The 14113-nt window shown below is 53.1% G+C and overlaps 6 protein-coding genes across 6 annotated transcripts; 3 read left to right on the top strand and 3 right to left on the bottom strand.

The window, feature by feature from the left end:
* Positions 1–142: 142 nt before the first annotated feature.
* On the top strand, positions 143–2940 carry CCM_01167 (Glycosyl transferase, family 20; the record flags this gene model as incomplete). The annotated part of the gene is made up of 3 exons (XM_006666324.1): positions 143–268; positions 391–2332; positions 2390–2940. The coding sequence occupies 3 exons, from the start codon at positions 143–145 to the stop codon at positions 2938–2940; spliced, it is 2619 nt and encodes an 872-aa protein (XP_006666387.1).
* Positions 2941–4479: 1539 nt separating this feature from the next.
* On the top strand, positions 4480–6268 carry CCM_01166 (siderophore iron transporter mirC; the record flags this gene model as incomplete). The annotated part of the gene is made up of 2 exons (XM_006666323.1): positions 4480–4646; positions 4723–6268. 2 exons carry the CDS (start codon positions 4480–4482, stop codon positions 6266–6268), a joined length of 1713 nt encoding a protein of 570 aa, XP_006666386.1.
* Positions 6269–6419: 151 nt separating this feature from the next.
* CCM_01165 (Major facilitator superfamily transporter) lies at positions 6420–8065 on the bottom strand (the record flags this gene model as incomplete). Its single annotated transcript, XM_006666322.1, has 3 exons — positions 6420–7160; positions 7219–7689; positions 7766–8065. 3 exons carry the CDS (start codon positions 8063–8065, stop codon positions 6420–6422), a joined length of 1512 nt encoding a protein of 503 aa, XP_006666385.1.
* A 581-nt stretch (positions 8066–8646) lies between these two features.
* CCM_01164 (beta-lactamase, putative) lies at positions 8647–10589 on the top strand (the record flags this gene model as incomplete). Its single annotated transcript, XM_006666321.1, has 3 exons — positions 8647–9205; positions 9287–9647; positions 9701–10589. The coding sequence occupies 3 exons, from the start codon at positions 8647–8649 to the stop codon at positions 10587–10589; spliced, it is 1809 nt and encodes a 602-aa protein (XP_006666384.1).
* A 168-nt stretch (positions 10590–10757) lies between these two features.
* On the bottom strand, positions 10758–11650 carry CCM_01163 (Thioredoxin-like protein; the record flags this gene model as incomplete). The annotated part of the gene is made up of 4 exons (XM_006666320.1): positions 10758–11325; positions 11382–11419; positions 11476–11522; positions 11572–11650. 4 exons carry the CDS (start codon positions 11648–11650, stop codon positions 10758–10760), a joined length of 732 nt encoding a protein of 243 aa, XP_006666383.1.
* A 923-nt stretch (positions 11651–12573) lies between these two features.
* Positions 12574–13232, bottom strand: CCM_01162 (DUF614 domain protein; the record flags this gene model as incomplete). Its single annotated transcript, XM_006666319.1, has 2 exons — positions 12574–12837; positions 12909–13232. The coding sequence occupies 2 exons, from the start codon at positions 13230–13232 to the stop codon at positions 12574–12576; spliced, it is 588 nt and encodes a 195-aa protein (XP_006666382.1).
* Positions 13233–14113: the final 881 nt, after the last annotated feature.

Here is a 14113-nt window from a genome sequence, read left to right as displayed (position 1 = left end):
ATCAGCACTCTGCCCCTCAACGCCAACTTCTCGCTATCGATACAGGCGGCCAGCAGTGGCTCGCTTCCCCTCCCCCGCATCGCAGAACGCCCATATCCATTGTCCAACCTCGCAAGCGACTCACGGTCATAACTCCTTCGTCATGGCTCGCCGCGAGTCGCTCTCGGAGATCTTGGCTGCCAACCCAGAGCTTTCTCTCAGCGGCACCATCATCTCCGCGGCCTTTAACATCCCGCATGCGCTAACCTACCGCAAGGGTGGTGACTGGGTATGTCACTTCTAAATGCCTCTATTGCCATTACCCCTGCTTGCTTGCGCCATAGTCAAATTCATGTCAATCCAAGAGATGATCTCTTCTTCCTCGCACCATCTAACGCTTACATTACACAGGGACTCAAACCCCGCGGCGGCCAGTCTGCTCTTTTCGACTCCTTCGCCTACCTCTCCTCCTCCGCGAATCCCTTCAAACACACCGTTGTCTCCTGGACAGGCGAAATCGACTCTCCCCTCGAACCTTTCGAACCTGTGCCCCTATCACCGAGAAACACAACAGTCGGCGTCTCCTCTCTCAACCCTCTCTCGGCCCCGGTTCCCGTCGACGGGGTCGCGCAACTTCCCACTCCACCAACAGTTGACGGACTTTGGCTCCCTAAGGCAGACCAGGAGCGCCTAGAGCACCAACTTGCCAATGATACAATTATCAAAACTGTTCCTGTGTGGCTTGCGGACCAGGATGAAATTACTCCAGAGGGAATAATGCTGCGCGATCAGGGTCGGTGGCGCGGCTATGCCCACCACGACCTCTACAGCCTCTTTCACTACAAGCAGCATGAGCCAAGCGATGGCCGGAAAGAAAAGATACAGTGGGCTGATTATTACCGAATGAACCAAAAGTTTGCCGCCAAGATCGTCGAGATATACAAGCCAGGCGACATTGTCATCATCCACGACTACTTCCTCATGCTCCTCCCTAGCATGCTTCGACAAGCAGTCCCCAGCATGTACATTTCATTTTACTTGCACTGCCCCTTTCCCAGTAGCGAGTTCTTGCGCTGCCTTCCTCGTCGCAGGGAGGTTCTAGAAGGCATCCTCGGCTCCAACCTGGTCGGATTCCAGTCCTACAGTTACTCGCGCCATTTCCTTAGCTGTTGCACCCGCATTTTGGGCTTTCCTTCCGACACTCTTGGAGTTGATGCTTACGGAAGTAGAGTCCAGGTTGGCGTTTTTCCAATCGGCATCGATGCTGCAAAAGTGGAAAAGCTGGCGTGGGCATCCTCTGTTGACACAAAGTATGACGCCTTGAAGAAAATGTATGGCGGGAAAAAGATCATAGTTGGTCGAGACCGTCTTGACAGTGTTCGAGGAGTCGTGCAAAAATTCCAAGCATTCGATCGTTTCCTCGAAATGTACCCGGAGTGGAGGGAGAGGGTTGTCCTTATACAAGTCACATCACCAACCAACAAGGTAGTAGACAAGGATGATGGGGAGTACAAGACCTCGACACGCGTGAACGAGCTTGTCATGCAAATAAACGGCCAGTATGGAAGTTTGGGATTTTCCCCCGTACAGCATTACCCTCAGTACATCAACCAGGACGAATACTTTGCCCTACTTCGAGCTGCCGATATTGGCCTCATTACGTCAGTGAGGGATGGCATGAATACAACCAGCCTGGAATATGTAGTCTGTCAAAAGGACGGACATGGCCCGCTGATACTGTCTGAATTCAGCGGTACAGCTGCCAGTCTAAGCGACGCTATCCATATCAACCCTTGGGATCTTACTGACGTGGCCGAGAAGATCAACGGGGCGTTGACCATGCCTGATGAGACCCGGGCTAAGATGCAGAGCCGACTATACGAGCATGTCACAACGCAGACTGTCCAGTCGTGGATTACTAAGTTTATCCGGAGAATCCACAGCGTGCTTGGTGACAACTCTATCCAGTATGCCACGCCACTTCTCGACCGTACCCTACTACTATCACAATACCGCGCAGCCTCGAAGCGTATTTTCATGTTCGACTATGACGGAACACTTACGCCTATTGTGCGAGAGCCAAGCGCGGCTGTCCCTTCGAGGAGACTGCTCGAATCTCTCAAAATTTTGGCTTCCAACCCCCGCAACTCGGTTTGGATCATTTCAGGCAGAGATCAGGAGTTCCTGACCCAGCATTTGGGTCACATTCCCGAGCTCGGCTTCTCCGCAGAGCACGGTAGTTTTATGAGAGATCCTGGCTCGCAAGAATGGATCAATTTGGCAGACAAGTTTGACATGGGCTGGCAAAGCGAGGTGATCGATGTATTCCAGAAATATACAGACAAGGTCACGGGTACGTTGATAACCTTTCACTGTGACTCGAAACTGCAATACTGACGCCGTTCATTAGGCTCCTTCATTGAGAGAAAAAGATGCGCTATCACGTGGCATTATCGCCTTGCTGACCCTGAGCAAGGCTTACACATGTCACGAGTGGCTCACAAGGAAGTGGAAGACACAGTGGCTAAGAAGTGGGATGTGGAGGTAATGGCTGGCAAAGCAAATATTGAGGTGCGGCCAACCTTCATTAACAAGGGGGAGATCGTCAAGCGCCTCATCGATCGTTACCACAACCCCGGTCTAGTTGCCAGCGAAGGAAACGAGAATGCTGGCAGAATCGAATTCGCCCTTTGCTCGGGTGATGACTTTACGGACGAAGATATGTTTCGCAGCCTCAATGGAGTTTCTGGCTCTGTGCTGGATGCTAACCATGTCTTCACTGTTACTGTCGGCCCAAGCACCAAGGTTACACTGGCCAGATGGCACTTGCTGGAGCCAGAGGATGTGATTGAGTGTGTCACGCTACTCTCCGACCAAAAGGGTCACTTGGCGCTGGAACGACTGGGTGAGGTAAATCTGGCCGCGTTGAGCTCAGTGGAGGGGCACATTCCTGCGATTTAGACGAATGCAATCGCCATCTTAGAAGGCGAAAGTCGACGAAGAGGAGGGCAGAACAAGAAGCATACACGATCTCAGCCGAAGAAGCATTGCAGCATATATATATGATATTGAGCAAAGCATAGACGGGCACGGCGCACTGGGAAAGCTGCCAAGACAGATAGATTATTTTCGTCTGGCGTTGATAGAAGCGTATTTAGTTTAGCACCACATGGCAGATACAGATCACGCAGCATTTGCACCAACCTCGAAGTCTATGTAGGTGATGGGGATCTGCAACGGGAATTGACCACAAGCACAACGCTCAACATTTGCATCTCGTCACGTCTTGCCGGGACAAGCGGCGTGCATCCTGGTCAGGCGCAACGGCGCTCGTAGGTCCTCTGGTGCCATGCGCTGTAACGGCCCGACTGATTCCAGTAATTTTTTTTTTGCAGCTCCGTCAGCGCACGGGAGAAAGACTCGGGTAGAAAAGACGGGGTGGCGCCGTTTGTAAGCTGGTGACGACATTGGCCGGCGCGGCATCGCCGGCTCCATGGCGATCCTGCCGGCCCGTAAATAATTCTGGACCCCCGACAGCGGCGCAGCCCACCAACCCACCAAACGGCTTCGGAAAGACTGTCAATTGCGCAAAATTGGGTAGAAGAAAACAGGTACGTATGCAAAAAAAAGCCCTACACATGAGCGCCCTGAGTGAAAGCCGGGATAAAAATGAATATTATCTGACTAGTTGGGCCCAGATGGCTCGGTTAGCCGCGATGGGCTCTTGATGTTAGGGCCGAGACAAGGTTAGCAGCTGTAATTGCCGCCAACGTCACGATGTGATCAATGAAGGCGGTGTCGGATGTCACTGCTGAATGATCAAGGTACCGAAAAGACCGCAGATGAGACATGCTTACCTACGCCTAACTAGCCCAAACTGCCAACCTCCCAAACCATCGTTTCCGGCAGGCCGGGATGGTGGTGGATCCCATGTCTTTCGACCGCGACGTCATTCGCACAGCAGAAAAAGGAAAAGGACCGAATAATGTCAATTTGCCGCAGACTTGGGAGTTGCTCGCACAATTATCGAGTAATGGCTTACAGAAATAATAATAACGAGTTAGACGGGGATAAAGGTTTTGTAATTGGTGCATCGCCGGACATACGGTTTTGATCCACCACATCATGGCCATTGGGCATGATATCAATCATGACGTCTTGACACAGGCGGACTGGATTGAGTCTGTCAGCGGTCTCGTGGTCTGCGAAATTTATCTAGTCTTCTTAGATTCTGACTTTCCGGGCTCTCGGAGTTTCTTATGCGACACTTCAGTTGATCCCACTTGCAACCGCAACAGTTGCACCCTCCTAGTGGGCTGTTGGCTTCCACTCCATGCAATGCTCCCCCATCCTATTTAATACTCCCTTATCCCCGGTTTCCCATTATCCTTCCCCAGCTTCCGTGCACCCTTAGTTCCCCAGATTATTCTTGGATCGCTTTGTCACTCCTGACCAACTCTCCATCAACCAGCGAACCAAAGGAAGCCCACAACCGTCACAATGATGGGACTCGGTTCCGTCACATTCGACGAGCACAATCCCAATTCCGAAAAAGGCCGGGAAAATGATGCTCGAACCTCCAAGTCTGGCCTCGACTACTCGCCGCTGCCGCGTCTGACTGGCAAGTCGCTCTCCATGGGCATTCTCGTGTCCATGGGCGGTCTGATGTAAGTCATCCATGCCACCCCCCCCAAACCACCAAATTCTCTCCTGCTGCCGTCCCGCTGACCACAATGCCTACAGTTTTGGTTACGACACCGGCCAAATCTCCGGATTCCTCGAGATGCCCGACTTTCTGGCGCGCTTCGGCCAGCTCGATTCCAACGGCAACGCTTACTTCAGCCGCGTCCGGTCCGGCCTCATCGTCTCGCTGCTCTCCATCGGCACGCTCATCGGCGCCCTCGTGGCCGCCCCCATTGCCGACCGGTTCGGCCGCCGGCCCTCCATCTCCTTTTGGGCCCTCATGACCGCCGTCGGCTTCGTCATCCAGATCTCGGCCGACACGGCGTGGACCCAGATCATGATGGGCCGCTTCGTCGCCGGCCTCGGCGTCGGCGCCCTGAGTCTGCTGGTGCCCATGTACCAGGCCGAGACGGCGCCGGCGTGGATCCGCGGCGCCATGGTCTGCGCGTACCAGCTCTTCATCACCATGGGCATCTTTCTCGCCGCGTGCTTCAACTTCGGCACCTACCACCACCAGATGCACAACTCCAGCAGCTGGCGCATCGTCATCGGCCTCGGTTGGATCTGGACCGTCGTCCTCGGCGTCGGCATCCTCTTCTTCCCCGAGACGCCCCGGTTCGACTACCGACGAGGAAAAACAGAAGAAGCGATCAAAACATTGTGCGACGTCCACGGGGCCCCCAGAAATCACTACATTGTCCACACCCAAGTCGCCGAGATTGAGAGCAAGCTGCACGCAGAGTCCAAGATCAAGAAGGGCCACATCGCCGAGTTCACGTCAATGCTTAAAGCACCGCGCATGTTGTATCGTTTATCTCTTGGAGTTGCCCTTCAATCTCTCCAGCAGCTCACCGGCGCGAATTTCTTCTTCTACTATGGCGTGAGCATCTTTAAATCCGTCAACATCGACTCCTTTATCACGCAAATCATCCTCAACACCATCAACTTCCTTGTCACTTTTATCGGCCTCTATATCGTGGAGCACTTTGGTCGCAGAAAGTCTCTCATTGCAGGCTCAGTTTGGATGTTTATCTGCTTCCTCATCTTTGCCTCCGTTGGCCACTTCTCGTTGGACTACAACAACCCAGAGAACACCCCCACGCCTGGTATTGTCCTCATCGTCTTTGCCGCGCTCTTCATCCTTGGCTTTGCCACAACATGGGGTCCTATGATCTGGACCATCCAGGCCGAACTCTTTCCTTCCCGGTACCGTGCCAAGGGTATGGCCATTTCCACTGCTGCCAACTGGATCTGGAACTTTTGCATCGGCTTCTTCACGCCCTTCATCACCGGGGCCATCGACTACCGGTACGGATACGTCTTTGCCGCTTGCAACTTTGTCGCTGGCTTTGTCATTTACTTCTTCGTCATTGAAGGCCAGGGCCGTACGATTGAGGAAATTGATACCATGTACCTTGAGCGTGTCACGCCCTGGAAGAGCGCCGAATGGGTCGCACCCGACGCTGATCAGATGGAACAGATCCGTCGCAAAGCCGGTATCGATGTTGAGGCGCTTGCTGCGCAAAACGATGAGCACTCCAAGATTGCTGGCGATCCCCAGGGCGGTGTTCGGGTTGACGGCACCAACATGGATCACGTCGAGTGACAGTCCTAGCATGTCACTGCACTATACTTGTACCAGTTTCTTGTCATTTATTTAGAATTTTACGAGAATTTTGTATTATATATGGAAACATTTTAATTAAAATCAAGGCAGCATCGTGATAGAAGTGACGGTATACATTCTTCGACTTTCTTCAATCGCGTTTCTTGATACGCGGGAAACTAAGCCACACCAGAGTTATGACTGCAATGAGGGCCAAAATGATTGGTTGCAAGACAGCAGCCCCCTTCTTGGACGCAACAGCACCGATAATAAATGGAAACACGGCACTGCCCGTGCCGCCCATACTCATCGCAAACCCGATCGCACTTACATGGATTCGCTTTGGCAGCAGTTTCGTTGTGACCATGACGGCCCCAGGGAACATGGGCCCCAGGAAAAAGCCCAAGAACGCTACCGCGACGGCCGAAACGATGAACTCGGGGACAAGCCAGAACAGAAGCTCCAGAGCGAGGCACGTGGCCAAATAGATGGTCAGACAGAGGCGTTCGCCGAACCGCTCCGTCACAAAGCCAAGAGTGGCACGACCGAGGGCCATGCCAGTCCAGAACCCGGTTGCGGAAATACCGGAAGCGTAAGCTGAAGCGTGGCGGACATTCAACATGAATGTGACTACCCAGCCTCCCAGCCCAACTGTAGTGGTTGTTAGCATGATACTGTCTTGGCTTCCCAGTGTCGAGTAGATACCTTCCACGCCCATGTAGGCGAAAAAGAACAGCGCACATAGCCATGTAACGGGTGATCTGATAGCTTCTCTAGTGCCAGCGCCTGTTGCGTCGGGATTTTCTCGCTTGTGTTCTGCTTCATACACACTTCCCGTTTTATCCCAGAAGAAGTATGAAAGGCCGCAGAGTTCAATCGCCGACATGCCCACCTGCCGAGAACATTTGGTCAGCCGAAACAGCTGCTAGATGTGATGATTTGATACTTGCCAAGATGTAGTAGAAATTGAACCACGGAAGCTGGGCTTGGACAACCATGCTGGTGGCGATGAGAGGCGAGAAGAGCGCTCCGAGCGAATAGCAGGCATGCAGGAAACCCTGGATCGTATTGGCCTTGTCCATGGCGCCAACCCATGCGCAGAAACAAGCATCCGTCAAGCCGTTTCCGAACCCGCTAATGGCGTTGGCCACAACCAAGGCCGGATAGGGTGGGTGAGACGCAAGGACGGCGAATGTGATGAGATGGCACAGCGGCGCCATGATGGCGATTCCGCGCTGCCCAAATCTGACGTGAATGCGTGCATTCGTAAACGCAGCCACAGAGTATCCGATAAAGGGCGTCAAGAAGATGAGCGAGATGACTGTTTTACCGAGACCGTAGTAGTCTTCGAGCTGCACGCCTAGATTAGCCCCGTTGCCACCAAGAAATGGTTCCCGTCGACTTACATAGGGCAGTAATGGCTAGAAAAATCAACTACAGGTAAGCTGATGATGACGGCAAGGGACTCGATCCATCGGAGATATTGCAGATACATACGCCAATAGCGCCATCGTTCATGCCAGCGACAATGAACGACACGAAAGCAAAGGCCATTTTGCCAATATTGTCACGGGGGTAGTTCCATCGTTCAACTACACTCTGCGCATCCGGGGGCGGCGCGCTTCCGCCAACGTCCTGGCTGGCAGACGATACGAGTCCTTGTTCTTGTAGACTGGTAGAGACGACGTTGTGATCCGGGGGCGAGGGGTCTGCGCCGCCGAGAGTGCGCAGCTCAAGGACGCTCGGTGCCGTGGACGTGTGCGTCGGGTTGCTCGTGGCAGTCATCGTCTGCGACATTTTTTGCTCTTGTTTGTGCAACCCGATTATGAGGATGCAAAGATGAAAATGCGGACATGGATGAGACTGCCTGAGCAGCACTGGTCTCTGGTGTCAAGCATGTCAGATACCTCAGGTATTCAGCACGGAAAGGAGGGCCGAAATCCCGGCCGACTTCGCGCTACCCCGCCATGTAAACGGCGAAGACCTGCAGGAAGCTGCAAACTAGCACAAGGCGAGAGAAAAATGGAAACGATAGAAATTAATATTCTAAGGAAATTAAAGATGAAAATCTACCTAGATGATGACCGGTTTATCTGATCACGCGGGTGCCGCGTACACAAAAGCCGGGCCAGCAAGTAAGCCTTGCTTACCCTCGGACTCTCAACCTCGGACTCTGCGATAACTGGACGGCGGGAGGATTTCCCATCTATTTCTATGTTAACGCAGGGGACCACAGCCTAATATTGACAAAACCTTGGATTATTACTCCGCGCAATCGTTATTCTCGACTGTCACTAGTAGCCGCCGCTCGCATTTGTAGAGTCCGAAGGCAGAAATATGGCCAAGTCCCGATGTGTATATATACCAAAAGCCGCCCCATGAAAATCGCTTTCAGATCAATCACTAATACCAATTCTCTTTCAATGATTCCTCTTATTCATAACCTCGCTATTGCTCTTGTGGCATCAATTGTCGGCCACGCCCAAGCCAAAGCCTGTCCACCCCTTGGCCGCGTCCTTCCCGCACCCCGAAATCCAAGCCAGAATGGTGCTGTTCGAGAAGCCATCATCAAGCTCACATCCCACCTAGATGAGACGCTGTCTTCGAAGATGACAACGAGTGGCATCTCCATCGCGGTCAAGTCGGCGCACGAAGGCAAGCTGCTCTTCAACTACCACCACACCCCGCCTGTCCTCTCCGGCATAGGCACTTCTGCTATTGATGAATACACAATTTACCGTGTCGGAAGTGTGTCCAAGATGATACCTGCATTGTCTGCGCTGCAGAGCAGTGAGGTTGACATGCACGCGTCTGTCCTAAAACACCTTCCCGCGCTGGACAAGACATCAGAGGCTCGGGACTCGATTCACAGAATCCCTTGGGAGGATATCAGCGTTTCCGATCTCGCAGCACATCTATCTGGCTTACCTCGCGACAGTATGTTATGTTCATTCTATTAATTATATATATTCCGTGCTAACACCCTTGTCGTGGCATTTGACCTGGCTCTGATTCCAGACGGCCCGTGGACGGAGATGGGCCTCCCAGCTGTTCGTAACGGCACCGGACCGACCTGCTCTGGCCTTCCAGGAACCAAAAAATGCACCGCCAGCGATATTATTGACACTATTCACCGAAAGGCGCCGGTAGAGCTTCCCGGTGCCACGCCCCTCTACTCCAACATTGGCTACGCGCTGCTCGCCATGGTGGTGGAAGCAGCGACAGGAAAGACATTTGACCAAGTAGCGGAAAAGGAAATATTCAAGGTGGCCAACATGACAAGCACGTCTTTCAATGGCCCAGTAGAATCATTTTCCAAACTTGGCTTTGTACCGAAAGGCGAGTCCACCTGGAACGTCACTTTGGGGGCTTTTGAAGCGTAAGACCTTGACGCAGTACATCTTTTTCATTGGCGGCGCTGACGCAACGTAGTGCTGGAGGTTTATTTTCCAATAGTGTTGATATGATTTCATTCATCGAGTCCATAATCACTAACAAGTTCCTCTCACCGAAAAGAACGCGAGAATGGATGAAGCCCGCCACACACACGTCGTCCATGGGAATGTCAGTCGGCGCACCTTGGGAGATTCTCCGCAGCAACACCTTGACGCAAGACAAGCGCCTCATCGACGTATACACCAAGAGCGGCGATTTCGGTATGTACCACGCCCTCATTGGCGCCATCACCGACTACGACATTGTCATGACGGTCCTCTCTGGTGGCCAGGAAGTCAGCGTCGACCCTGACACGCGCACCAAGATCTTCAGCACCGTGGCCAGAACTCTGGTGTCAGCCATTGACCAGGCCTCCAGAGACGAGGCGTCTTCTCCAAAAGGCTACGCGGGGACCTATCTTGACAAGTCGACAAACTCCACTCTGGAGCTCGCCTTGGATGAGGGCGCAGGAGTCGCCATCAAGGAGTTTATCGTTCGTGGGTTCGATGCGCTGTCCAACATGCCTAGCTACAGCCTGAGCGCCGCAGCAACTGGTCCCAGGACAGTCAACGGGCGCATGTATCCAGTCGACATCAACGGCGACGCAGATTTTGCGAGGACTCATGCGAGAAGCAGACCCCATGGCCGATGTAGCACGTATACCATGTGGCGTGCCTATTTTGATACTACGACTGCAGCACAAGACGTCGCCAAGGATGATGCATTGTTTTATGCAGACGGAAGCTGTGAGACGTGGTTCAATTTTGACCAGTCGTCCTACGATTACCTCAGCCTAGGCGAGTTTGTCTTTGTACATGATAAGAGCGGCAGGGTGGAGGCTGTCCGGAGCCCATCTTTTGGAGTGACCTTTGGAAAGAGCAAGTAAAACATGGCGGTCGCAAAGGATGAGAAGAATTCCGTCCGTTGATATGAGAAGTATTCAGTCCGTTGATACTTTGCGCTCAGCTTTCTCTATAGACTATAGACTTTTGCAGATTGAATAATCACCTCATTTCAGCCAGGGCTTAGCAGGCTTAGTATAGACTCTGTGGATTTAATAATCCCCTCGTTTCAACCAGGGCTCCGCCGCCTTGAGAAGGTTCTCATGCACCGTGCGATCACCCGAGGCATTCAGCGCTCCCTCGTACACATCATCGCCGATGCGCTTAAAAAAGTACAGCGCCGCGATCCAGACAAAGTCCGCGTACACGACCTGCTTGCCGCTGAAGAACGGGCCCTCGGGGTTTTCCTTGAGCATGGCCGTGATCTGCTGCAGGCCCGGGGCCGCAGCCGCAAAGGCCGTGTCGCCGCCGTTCTTGGCCTCGTGCTCGCCCAGGTCGGCGCCGATGTAGGCCGTGCGGTCTTTGAGCCAGTACTCGACGCTCGGCGGGTTGAGCAGGCGCTTGGGGATCTGGTTCAGGCCAATGGCCATGAGCGGCAGAAACGCCTTGGGCACGGCCTCCTCGATCCGGCGCTGGTACGGCGAGTCGAGGTGCACCGACGGCTCCGGGTGCCGCTGCTCGATGAGGTCGGCAATGACGCGCGAGTCCTGCGACCAGGTCCCGTCGGGGAACTTGATGGCGGGAATGGTAAATGGCCAGCGGGCATTGCCGGGCTTGACACTGTTTCAGGATTAGATGGGACGGTGTGAGAGGCGGCCGGGTGAGTATGTACTTACTGAGGCTCCAAAGTTGTCTTGATATCGGGGTACTCAACCTGGGGTTTTTTTTTGTCAATAAATTAAAATTATATATTTCTGGCATCAACCGTACCCATTTCGTCTCATAGTCCAAACCCTTGTAATTGAGCAACAGGCGAGCTATGCCATGTTAGTGGCGGCCGTCCTATCTCCGGATCCCCGCACTTACTCTTCCATGGGTTCAGGGACCAAGCTACACACGGCTCCTTGCTGGGAAGGTCAAATAAGACAATCTTTTCGGAGGACATGTTGTAACGTATATACGCTCAAAGTAAAGGATTGGCAACGGATATCTCCCAGGTAGTAGCTCCCAGATAGTAGAGTCCATCGCCAGCAAGACTGAGAAAGCGGAAAGCTCCATTTATTTATACGGCTTCTCCCGGCTATGCACCCCACCCTCGTATGTGCTGATTACCAATACATACTATCAAGACAATGTAACACTGTCATGGAGTTGTCTTGTTCGGGGCATTGCCGTCTCCTTGTTGTGGGCCGAAGGGCGTGGACGTCGTTGGTGGGCCATGAGAAGCCGATTCGGACGAACGCAAGCTGGGTGAAGTCTTGACACACTTGAGTCAAGATGAGTAATTAGATCCTGTCTGGAGCATAGCGATAGCCTAGATGGGAATTCCCCGTGTTGTCAGCCTCAATCTGCGCTTGCCTGTCCTCCGCTGACTGCGTTTTCTTTACCCATTTTTCCAAAGCAGACCAAGTTATATAGTCCACGATGTAACCCAAGATGGAATAGCGGAAGACTTGATATTTCGCCGGCAGATATTGCTTCGCATCTCTCGAAAGTGGGTTTATGCTCTCGACTGCAGGATGCCATGTTACCGAAAGGCACGCGCCATCACAACTCATGCGGGGGATCACCGTAGTCGGCATCCACCAAGGTAGCCTGGCCGCGGGCTGTGACCTCAAGGTTCGACATGATATTTTTGATCAATTCTTTCATCGCCAATGAACACCCGGCACGCAAAATCGCGGCCAAGGTCTTCTGGGGAAAGACGGAGCTGTCACACTTTAGCGTTTGAATAATAAACAAAATAAATTAGGTTTAAAGAACGCAATATACATGACAAGTAGCCCTTTGCGAATAATTCATCAAATGGTATATAAACACGCTACTTCCAAAATCGTTTCGCCGCGCCGACCTCCAAGCTGTGATCCTCTATGCCTGCTTGGGCGGCGGGACGCTCATGGCAGGCGGCGCCGCATATTGCTGGTCAGCGACGTTGCTCTGGCGAAGAAGACGTTCGCGATGCTGCGCCTCCTTGTCATGCTGCACAATGGAGCAGCAGCCGCAGCAGTACGTCCGGGCAATGTCTTCGAGGCAGCCGCCCTCGAGGTTGTACTTTTCGCGCATCATCTGGCGCTGCATCGCAATCGGGACACAGACGCAGCCAACGCAGGCCGCACCGCACAGGAGCAGACACTGTTTTTCGTCTTGTCAGCATATCAAAAGAACACGACGCGCGCGGGGAAAGATTGTCGGTGATGACGCACGCTGGTGTTGACGGGCTGGTAGCCCTCCAGATCAACCGATCGCTGCATCCGGTGCTGCACCTGGCCAAACGTGACGCAGGGCAGGCACCAGGTGATCAAGCAGGTATCGATCGGGTTGAAGCAGTCAAAGAAGCCGGCGTACCAGGCCTGCGCGCCCGCGGGGGAGTGCGAGTTGATGTGCTCCGAGGGGCGGGCGAGAAAGTCGTTGGCCCGGTCCGTCCAGAACTTGACTTCTTGGTCGTCGACGGGGCCTTTGTGAGCGGCGGGCTGCACGACCGGCGCGCTTGCCGTAGCCGGCTTCTGCTCTTGAATAGGAGCGTCCATGGTTTGGTAGGGATTGTAGTATGAAAGCAAAAGCTGCAGACAGACGTTGGAGAATGGGGATCCTGGTGTAAGTCGAGTGGTGCGGGAGGAGTGATACAAGGCGTGGAACCAAGAGATCTTGCGTACGACACCGCACAGAAAACGGGCTCGTTTTCTCCTTTTAAAGTAAATCCTATCCCTTTTGCAATAGCTTTCATTCAGCCTCTGCCTAGACCGGGGGCTGATTTTCACGAGCCGGGGGGCCGAGAATCCGTCCAACGCTGGTGGCTGTTCGCTATCCGTGCTGTATTAGTACAAGGCAGTTTTTGTCTGTTGCTTGGAATGAAGACAGAGCTCTAGCAGCTATGTACATGTACTTGATGATTGTACCTAGGAGCTAGGCGACCGGTAACGAATGAGGGAGCTTGGCTGCAAGCCCGGTTCAGCTTCGTGTGGAGCGGCTGCCTCAAGGGGTCCTGATCTTGACAGCCGATGAGTCGAGAACCCGGCAGTGAGGCCCAACGTTATTTCAATCGCTTCTAAATTTGCATCATCTAATTTCCTGTGACGATCTTGGCCAAGGTATCCGTACTTGACAAGGATAACGCGAGTCGTCGCTCAATCACCCGAAGCGATAGCGTTGTCTTGAAAATATGTATGCCAATGTCTTGTAGTTACATCATACTATGTGGTTGGGCTTTCTTTGATAACCATTTCAGCCACTTATAGCCAAGAGATGGAATCAACCGAGGCAGCCCTCGACTTGCTTCAAGACCAAAAGGGCAACACTATTGTAACCATGATATGCTAGCTACGGAATGAAGAAAAGGGTTCATTGAGGGCGCATTCAGACAAGGTCACACGTCCCAGCCCTTCATTACGCGTTGCGGTCCAACGAGGTC

The sequence above is a fragment of the Cordyceps militaris genome (genome assembly GCF_000225605.1).
Source record: "Cordyceps militaris CM01 unplaced genomic scaffold CCM_S00001, whole genome shotgun sequence".
NCBI lineage: Eukaryota > Fungi > Ascomycota > Sordariomycetes > Hypocreales > Cordycipitaceae > Cordyceps > Cordyceps militaris.
The sequence above is the reverse complement of the archived record's forward strand: the minus strand, read 5'-3'. Positions and strand labels throughout refer to the sequence as shown.